This window comes from Eutrigla gurnardus (genome assembly GCF_963514095.1).
Source record: "Eutrigla gurnardus genome assembly, chromosome: 19".
Lineage (NCBI taxonomy): Eukaryota > Metazoa > Chordata > Actinopteri > Perciformes > Triglidae > Eutrigla > Eutrigla gurnardus.
The window spans coordinates 18,272,263-18,279,861 of NC_139930.1; the positions used below are offsets into that span (position 1 = coordinate 18,272,263).

Below are 7,599 nucleotides of genomic sequence, written 5' to 3' on the forward strand. Positions count from 1 at the left end.
TATTAAATCATTTAAAATGTTTTGTGTACGCAAAAAAAGTTCAACATCAATTATTTATCCGAATTCTATTTTTTTTAAATCACGAATTATGTTTTTAACACAGTTCAATGTCACGGTAGGGTTTTGTTGAGTCGACGCCGAGCACATTAAACGAACGGACAATCCGGCGCGTCAGCGTGACGTACTTCCTCTACATATTGGCTACGGGGAAAACAACATCGAAACGACCCCAGCCTCAAGCAAAAACACACCGAATAGTCTGCGTCTTTACCAACTGTTACCACCTGCGACGGATTCACGCAAATACTTAACCGACTAATCACAACATGGTAAGAAGACCGCCGGTTTAATTGTTTTTAATGACTTCTACGAAGCATTTTAACAGGTTAGCATGTCGTGCTAGCGTTAGCTTTGGTTCACATGTGGCGAGGTGACGTGCTGCGCTGCCCTAGTGTTGCTTTTACTGTATTAAAACCATGTGATGTTCCCTACGGTTGAATTAATTTTTATTGGAGCATTTTGATTTTTGGCGAAAGTTAGCGTACATGTTTAACATCCATATGGTGAACATACGGTTTTCGGTTGTCTGAACGGTGTTCCTTATATGGTCAAACCCTTGGACTTGACTTAAAGGTGAATAGGTATTATGATGTAATAAGTGTAGATCTCATTGATGATGGACTGATAGGTTGTAAGGTTTTCATTCAATGAACTTCATCTAAAGTGATGATCTAGCTGAATTGTTTTTGTTGACATTTGTGTTTCCACAACAATAAACTAGGAGTGGATCAATTAAAGGCTGCAATTAACTTTTTTTTATTATTATTGATCGATGTACCAATATAGTTAATATCGTTTGTATAGCACAATATCACAAATGTGCCCCAAGGAGATTTATTTGTATCAAAGCCCAAATGTCTTCAATTTATAATGATATAAAACGGAGAAAGGCGTCAAACTCTCATACTTGAGAAGCGGGAACCAGAGTTCATTTTTTGGGAGGCATTTTTGCTTGAAAAAGAATGACAGGAACATGAATCAATGATAAGTTATGTTGACAGAACTGATGATATCTACTAATTAAACCCTAGAAAGAGGAAGGTGTTGTTAGATAAGACCAGTTTAATACCAGAAGTTAAAAATTGCAAATACAACCTGACTCCGTGGATGTTAGCTTCTCAAATATTCACCATAATATATTGTTTCAGTATCCCGTGCTGTAGTTTTTACTTGGCATCGGAAACCGTAGATTTCTGCACCAATTTGAATTGCATGTTTGTTTGTTTTCCCTTTGTAGCCGCAGAACGAGCACATCGAGTTACATCGCAAGCGGCATGGCTACCGCCTGGACCACCATGAAAAGAAAAGGAAGAAGGAGAGCCGTGAGGTCCACGAGCGATCCCACAAAGCCAGGAAGCTGATTGGGCTGAAGGCCAAGCTGTACCACAAACAGAGACATTCAGAGAAGATCCAGATGAAGAAGACGTGAGTACAGATACAGAACATCTGCCAGCATTATAACGAAGAAAATGATGAACGAACAGCTTAACAATACTCACTTGTATCCTTGCAGGATCAAAATGCATGAACAGAGGAAGACCAAGCAGAAGAATGATGATAAGACCCCAGAGGGAGCAGTACCGGCTTACCTGTTGGACAGGGAGGGACAGTCCCGGGCTAAGGTCCTCTCCAACATGATCAAACAGAAGAGGAAAGAGAAGGCTGTGAGTAGTAGATGAAATCCACCTTTTAAAAAATAGTTCTAGGGAAATATAATTTGTGGAAATAACGTAACTGGTTTTTAATCATAACTGTTATGGTTTCCGTAGGGGAAATGGGAGGTGCCCCTGCCAAAAGTGCGTGCCCAGGGAGAGACGGAAGTGCTCAAGGTCATCAAAACCGGAAAGAGACAAAAGAAAGCCTGGAAGAGAATGGTCACCAAAGTTTGCTTCGTCGGCGACGGCTTCACCCGTAAACCTCCCAAATATGAGCGCTTCATCAGACCCATGGTGAGATCGCAGTATAACTTGAACTGACATGTTTTTGTACGTCTGGTTACATTCAACACTTGCGATGCGGTTTCTTCACATGCATTTAGGCTTATTGTTGAATCTCCCGTCTCTTTTATTCTACTTCCAGGGTTTGCGTTTTAAGAAGGCTCACGTCACGCATCCAGAGTTGAAGGCCACGTTCTGCCTTCCCATCCTCGGCGTGAAGAAGAACCCCTCGTCGCCGCTCTACACCTCCCTGGGAGTCATCACAAAAGGAACAGTCGTAGAGGTCAATGTCAGCGAGCTGGGCTTGGTCACACAAGGAGGAAAGGTCGTCTGGGGTGAGTGCTCATCTGTGAATCGGTGGATTTACATGCACTACATTAATGGGATCATTTAACTAAAATATTTCTTCTACTTACCAGGTAAATATGCCCAGGTGACAAATAACCCAGAGAATGATGGCTGCATTAATGCAGTCCTGCTGGTATAAGACTCTTGACCTTGACACTAACTGGATTTGCCTGGTAACTCTGACTTCACACGAGGAGTGTCGACTTCCCCGACGATGCAACGGGCTTAACATCGCAGGACGGACGCCGATGCTGCACTTTCCATTGCAGCAATTTTTGTAACTGAAGAATAAAATGGTGTGATTACTGTGTTAAATGTGATAAATAATTAAACTTCATATGACACCAGATACTTTCTCTCCTCTTTTGCTTACCTGTGATAATCCAAACTGTGTTTCTGCCCTTAGTTATACATTATTATAATATATCCATAAACATAGTGAGTGAAATGCACAAAAGTATCTCGAAGAATGTAGTGTGCCTACTTTTAAATGTTACAATGTGAGGAGCCAAACATGCAAAAACAATGCAGGAACAAAACTACATTCCCCCAATCATCTAATATTATAGTAGAGGAACAGCTTATATGAAAATAATTTAAGAATTCTTACCAAATTCAGCTTCTTCCAACCCGACCCTCCACTGAAGAAGGACCCTGCATGCAACATCTACCAGCATCTACCACACCATGTCACAGATGTTTCGTTCTCTTCATACAAACTGGAATAATTTCAGCTTCTCACCTGAGGAAGATGAAGATGGCTTTCCGATAAACTCCATCCAGCTTGTTGTATTCCACGTACGGCTTTATGATGTCAATCAAGCCAGGATGATCTCGTCCATCTTATTAAAGATGAACATGGGAGTGTGCACAGGTTCAAAAGGTCAAAGGTCGCTTCGCTCTTCAGCCTGATGTGTGTAACATCACAAACAGCGACAGCAGGAACATTTCATGTTTTATTTTGTATATTGTTTGTCTGGTGTGTTTACAGCAGAGAAGTGTTGACTTTCCATCCACACAAACGAGGTTCTTTCACAGTTCGCTTGAAGCTCCTTCACCTGCAGGCAACCGTGACGATTGTAGAGAAGACATTCATAACCTTTTTTTTTTTTTTGTGGTTTCTTAAACAACAGAACATTTTCTTCCCCCACGATAAAAGAGGACAACTACATATGACTTCCCCCCTCTTTAAAAACCAAAATAGAGTGTCTTAAAACAAACCTTTTCGTTGGATTTTAAATCAAAGTAATTGGATAATCAACCACTCTGATGTATACAACATCTGCACAACTAAGTATTCTGTGTCTGCATTTTTAAGAATTTAAAAAACTTTTTTTTTTGTCCTGAATTCATAAACAGTGTCCAAATGCCGCCATAGAGTCAAGTCACGGTGTAAATAAAATCAGGACTGTAAGGCAAATATTACATCTAGGAAATATTTCACTATGGACTCTATCATTATCAATTACAGTGTCTATTATACATATATACAACATATATCAAATCAGCTATTAAAGCTATATCTGTGTAAATTTCAATATGATCACAAAGGTCAACATCACCTGCTGATGAACTCAGATGTGCCGTTTGTAAAAATAACTCAGTAGATCTTAAAATTAAATTAAATTAAAAAAGAATTAAGGCAGGTGTTTCCAGGAATCCATATATATGGACTACACGTTTTAAAATTGAATAAACAGTGACATAACAGGAGGACACGCTGTTAGTCGTTAAAAAGCTCTGAGGGAAGACAAGAGCGCCTTTGAGACTCCAACCCCTTCATCACTTATAAAGGATAGCATTCCAGTCTTAACATGTTTTCATTCAAATGGTGCAGGTCTCCTTCATCAGCCTCCACATGAGGAGGAAGTGATACACAACATTAAGAGAAGGCCTGCTGAATATCCTCCACGTGGCCACAAGGTCAGACAGAGAAGCCTCGGCGACCTCTTCAGAGTTCAGTCAGCTCGACATTTGGCTGAGACAGTTTTTTCTTTTAAAAAAACAAAAGTGCACAAAGTGATCAAATGCAACTTCCATCAGATGCCCACATTATGTGTAGTAGTCCAACTTGCTCCCTATCGTCTTGCAGCCTTTGACAGAGAACAGTCTCTCTGATTTGGGGAAATAGACGACATCTCTGGCCACAAGGTCCGCCACTTTCGGGTCGGGCTCGAGTCCTCTGGCTTCCATCTCCGACATGGCACACTGGACCACGTGGCGGTACTCCAGAGGCAGAAACGGGACAAAAAAGTCCACCAAGTTCTTGTCGATCAAACTTGTATGCCACAAGCCACCTATAAGAAACGAGACTTCAGTAAGACAAGGATCACTTTTTTCCACCAAGTCTAGCTTCTGAACGATGACGATAAACAAAAAGGAACATTCATGTATTTTAACGCTCACTTTTCTTGTTGTTGAACACGGATAGAGAGAGCTCTGTTTCCAGATCTTTTAGCTCAATCTCTTCTCGCTGTTGTCCTGCTTTCCAGAAATCTAAAGCCCTCTTTGTGATGCTCTCCCCTCCAGCATTGCTAGGAGAATTAGAACAAATTAGAATCGGCCTGATTGGGGCAGCAGATGACTGCAGTGAACAAGTGTTACGCTTTTACTCCCCAGATTTAAACTGTTTTTATGGGTCAAAGGGAAATTATTGACAGGTCAGACTGGAATTATTTCAGCTTCTCACCTGAGGAAGATGAAGATGGCTTTCCGATAAGAGACTCCATCCAGCTTGTCGTAGTAGTCCAGGTACGGCTTTATGCTGTCAATCAAGCCGGGATGCATATCGTCCATCTCATCAAAGATGAACATGGAGTGTGCACAGTTGGTGACGTTGCCTTTGATCCACTGCTGTAACTGAGACTGAAGAGAAACAGTAGAACATTCATATAAAAGACCAAACATAAAAAACGCCGCTGTGTTTCCATCTGATCTGGATTCCTCATCGTACCTTGTAGGTTTCAAACTGACTCGAATGTGGGAAGTGAAGTTCAGACGTGAAAATATGAACAAAGTCGCTGTCCATTCCCTCTTTGTAAATGTTTTCTGCGATCAGCTGACTGACAAAGTTCTTCCCGGTGCCGGTCCATCCGTGCAGAGAGAGCACCAGGGGCTTCTTGGGGTTGTCGTTGGTCATGAATCCATTCACAGCTCTTAGGATGATGCGTGACGCAATGTGCTGTCCGAACAGTTTGCTTTCCAGGTCGAGCTCGAGACCTGGAGAGCCCAGAGCACAGAGTCAACGGGGTTAGTGGCTGTAAACACCTGACAGAAACACCTGTCTCAGCACCTGCATCAGGGTAAATTGCATGAAGTGTATCTGTTGTGATAAATGCCTAAATGTTTAATTGCTGCTGTAACACTGCAATTTATGAATAAAGTAATCTATCTATCTACAGTAAGAAAATATGTTTGGATTTGGATATAAAAACACAAAGGAATTATTATTATTTTTACTATTTTTGCAAATATTGTTAGAAAGGTGCACAATATGACCGGGGTGTGAACTAAAAGGGGTCAAAGGTTGCTCATGTAGGTCATATACAGGCATCGGGGGTAAATGGAGACCGTTTTATAGCCAATTCAGGTGAGGTGGCTCACCTCGGCCATAAAACCAGGTGTCTGACTGAAATCCTGACCTAAAAGTGTGTGACGGGTGTCTAAAAGGCCCATTCAGGCAACCGTTTAGGTTGTTTTTGCTCTCGAATGGCAGTTTCGTTTTCGTCTCCAGACTGTATATAATATATTCTACGTTACAGGTGTGTTTCCCTTTAGCTGGTTGCTTCCAAACAAACCCTTCACACCGGCATTTAACACGCTGCAAACGCTCACCTGTTTTATTGAAGGCTATCCATTTCGAGTCGCAACTTTCGTGTAAATAATTGTAGATGGTCCGTCCCAGAGCCGCCCCGACACCCAGAACCAGCGTTGTTGTGAACGGCTCGAACGTGTTTACCAGCAAACCGGCGGACAAAAACACGAGCAGCGACACATGGAAGCGTGCAGCGTTCATCGTGGGGGAAAAAACACCACTTTAAATCCCTACAGTCGTTATTGTACGTGAAAGCGACGTAATATCGCAGGAACGAACTGCGCTAAACCCCGAGCTAACTAGCTAGCATCTCTCTACAACGGGGAACTTCCTTGTACGTCACAAATCACGCGACGGGCTCTGTGCAATCACAAACACGCGACAAACAAAACCAACACAGCGACAAACAAAACCGACAAACAAAACTAACACAGCGACAAACAAAATTGATGAAATCTGCTGTAATTAAATTCTGTCATGCAAAATGTTTCATTCACAAGAATATAATCCCGAAGTCATTCCCCAAATGTATTGTTTTCACGAGTGAGTTTAAAATATACAAGTATATAAAAGAAGAAGAAGAAGAAGAAGAAGAAGAAGAAGAAGAAGCAGAAGAAGAAGAAGGTGGTACTTTTAGCTAACGGCTAACGGTAAACCGTTCGCTGATATTAGCTAGCTTATATACATTAGCGGAATACATCGCAAACTATGTGGCTAATGAGTTAGCTCGATATATATACGTTTGTGTTACCTGTCCTGTTGAAGGAAATCCACTCGGGACGGCAGCACTCGTGGAAGTAGTAGAAAATGTTCTGGTAGCTGGCTAAGAACCCGGTGAGAGCCGCGGCCATGCCCACCGCGATGCTGGTGCTAATGGGCTCGATGGCCTCCGTCATGCCGGAGCAGACGAGCATCAGCAGCAGCAGGACGTGTCGCTTCCTCGGGATCATTTCTGTGGAATCAGCGCTTCTTCAAACTTCGGTTAGTTTTGGAAATCTAAGTCAAAGGGCAGTGTGTGTGTGTGTGTGTGTCAACAGTGCAGACTGCTGCTGGTAGCGGAGAGACGCTGTGGTTGTCATGCACACGCGCGATGACGTCAGAAAACAAACGTTCACCTGAGGATAAGCGAAGTTCTATCCCCAGATTTATTTATTTTTTATTTTTTTCTAAATGTATTGTCAAGTCAGTTTTATGTTGAGTACATGTCTGGTCTGCTGTAAAATAAATTATTAAATAAAGTTTGTTATTTAAAAAAAAATGAACAAATAAATAAATAAAAAAATTAGCGAAGTTTACAGAGAGATATAAAAAAGGGACATTGATGTGAACTGCTCATTTTGTCAAATGCATCCTCAAGATTTATGATAGATATATGTACATTTATTTTTCAATATATCGACTCTGAATTTTCCCTTACATATGATATATATATATAAATAA

General features: G+C 41.4%; 2 protein-coding genes across 3 annotated transcripts; one reads left to right on the top strand and one right to left on the bottom strand.

Moving 5' to 3' along the window:
- Positions 1-170: 170 nt before the first annotated feature.
- nsa2 (NSA2 ribosome biogenesis homolog) lies at positions 171-2,694 on the top strand. The gene is made up of 6 exons (XM_084035933.1): positions 171-329; positions 1,298-1,485; positions 1,574-1,724; positions 1,830-2,009; positions 2,140-2,332; positions 2,417-2,694. Exons 1-6 carry the CDS (start codon positions 327-329, stop codon positions 2,482-2,484), a joined length of 783 nt encoding a protein of 260 aa, XP_083892059.1. The 5' UTR covers positions 171-326; the 3' UTR covers positions 2,485-2,694.
- Positions 2,695-3,288: 594 nt separating this feature from the next.
- On the bottom strand, positions 3,289-7,210 carry tor1 (torsin family 1). Of its 2 annotated transcripts, none has more exons than XM_084035339.1 (5): positions 6,911-7,210; positions 5,299-5,564; positions 5,035-5,210; positions 4,752-4,879; positions 3,289-4,642 (listed from the first exon to the last, which is right to left on the bottom strand). In XM_084035339.1, the coding sequence occupies exons 1-5, from the start codon at positions 7,107-7,109 to the stop codon at positions 4,398-4,400; spliced, it is 1,014 nt and encodes a 337-aa protein (XP_083891465.1). In that variant the 5' UTR covers positions 7,110-7,210; the 3' UTR covers positions 3,289-4,397. The 2 variants fall into 2 exon arrangements, with proteins under 2 accessions (XP_083891465.1, XP_083891466.1); XM_084035340.1 differs by lacking the exon at positions 6,911-7,210 and adding an exon at positions 6,180-6,557.
- Between the last annotated feature and the right edge of the window lie 389 nt (positions 7,211-7,599).

Excerpts from the sequence above, each read along its gene's own strand:
- nsa2 (XM_084035933.1), top strand. Across the intron at positions 2,010-2,139 it reads AGCGCTTCATCAGACCCATG|GGTTTGCGTTTTAAGAAGGC; the intron begins GTGAGATCGCAG and ends TTCTACTTCCAG. Across the intron at positions 2,333-2,416 it reads AGGAGGAAAGGTCGTCTGGG|GTAAATATGCCCAGGTGACA; the intron begins GTGAGTGCTCAT and ends TCTACTTACCAG.
- tor1 (XM_084035339.1), bottom strand. The coding sequence starts at position 7,109 with ATGATCCCGAGGAAGCGACACGTCCTGCTGCTGCTGATGCTCGTCTGC. Across the intron at positions 5,565-6,910 it reads GATTTCCTTCAACAGGACAG|GTCTCGAGCTCGACCTGGAA; the intron begins GTAACACAAACG and ends TGGGCTCTCCAG. Across the intron at positions 4,643-4,751 it reads CGTGTTCAACAACAAGAAAA|GTGGCTTGTGGCATACAAGT; the intron begins GTGAGCGTTAAA and ends CGTTTCTTATAG.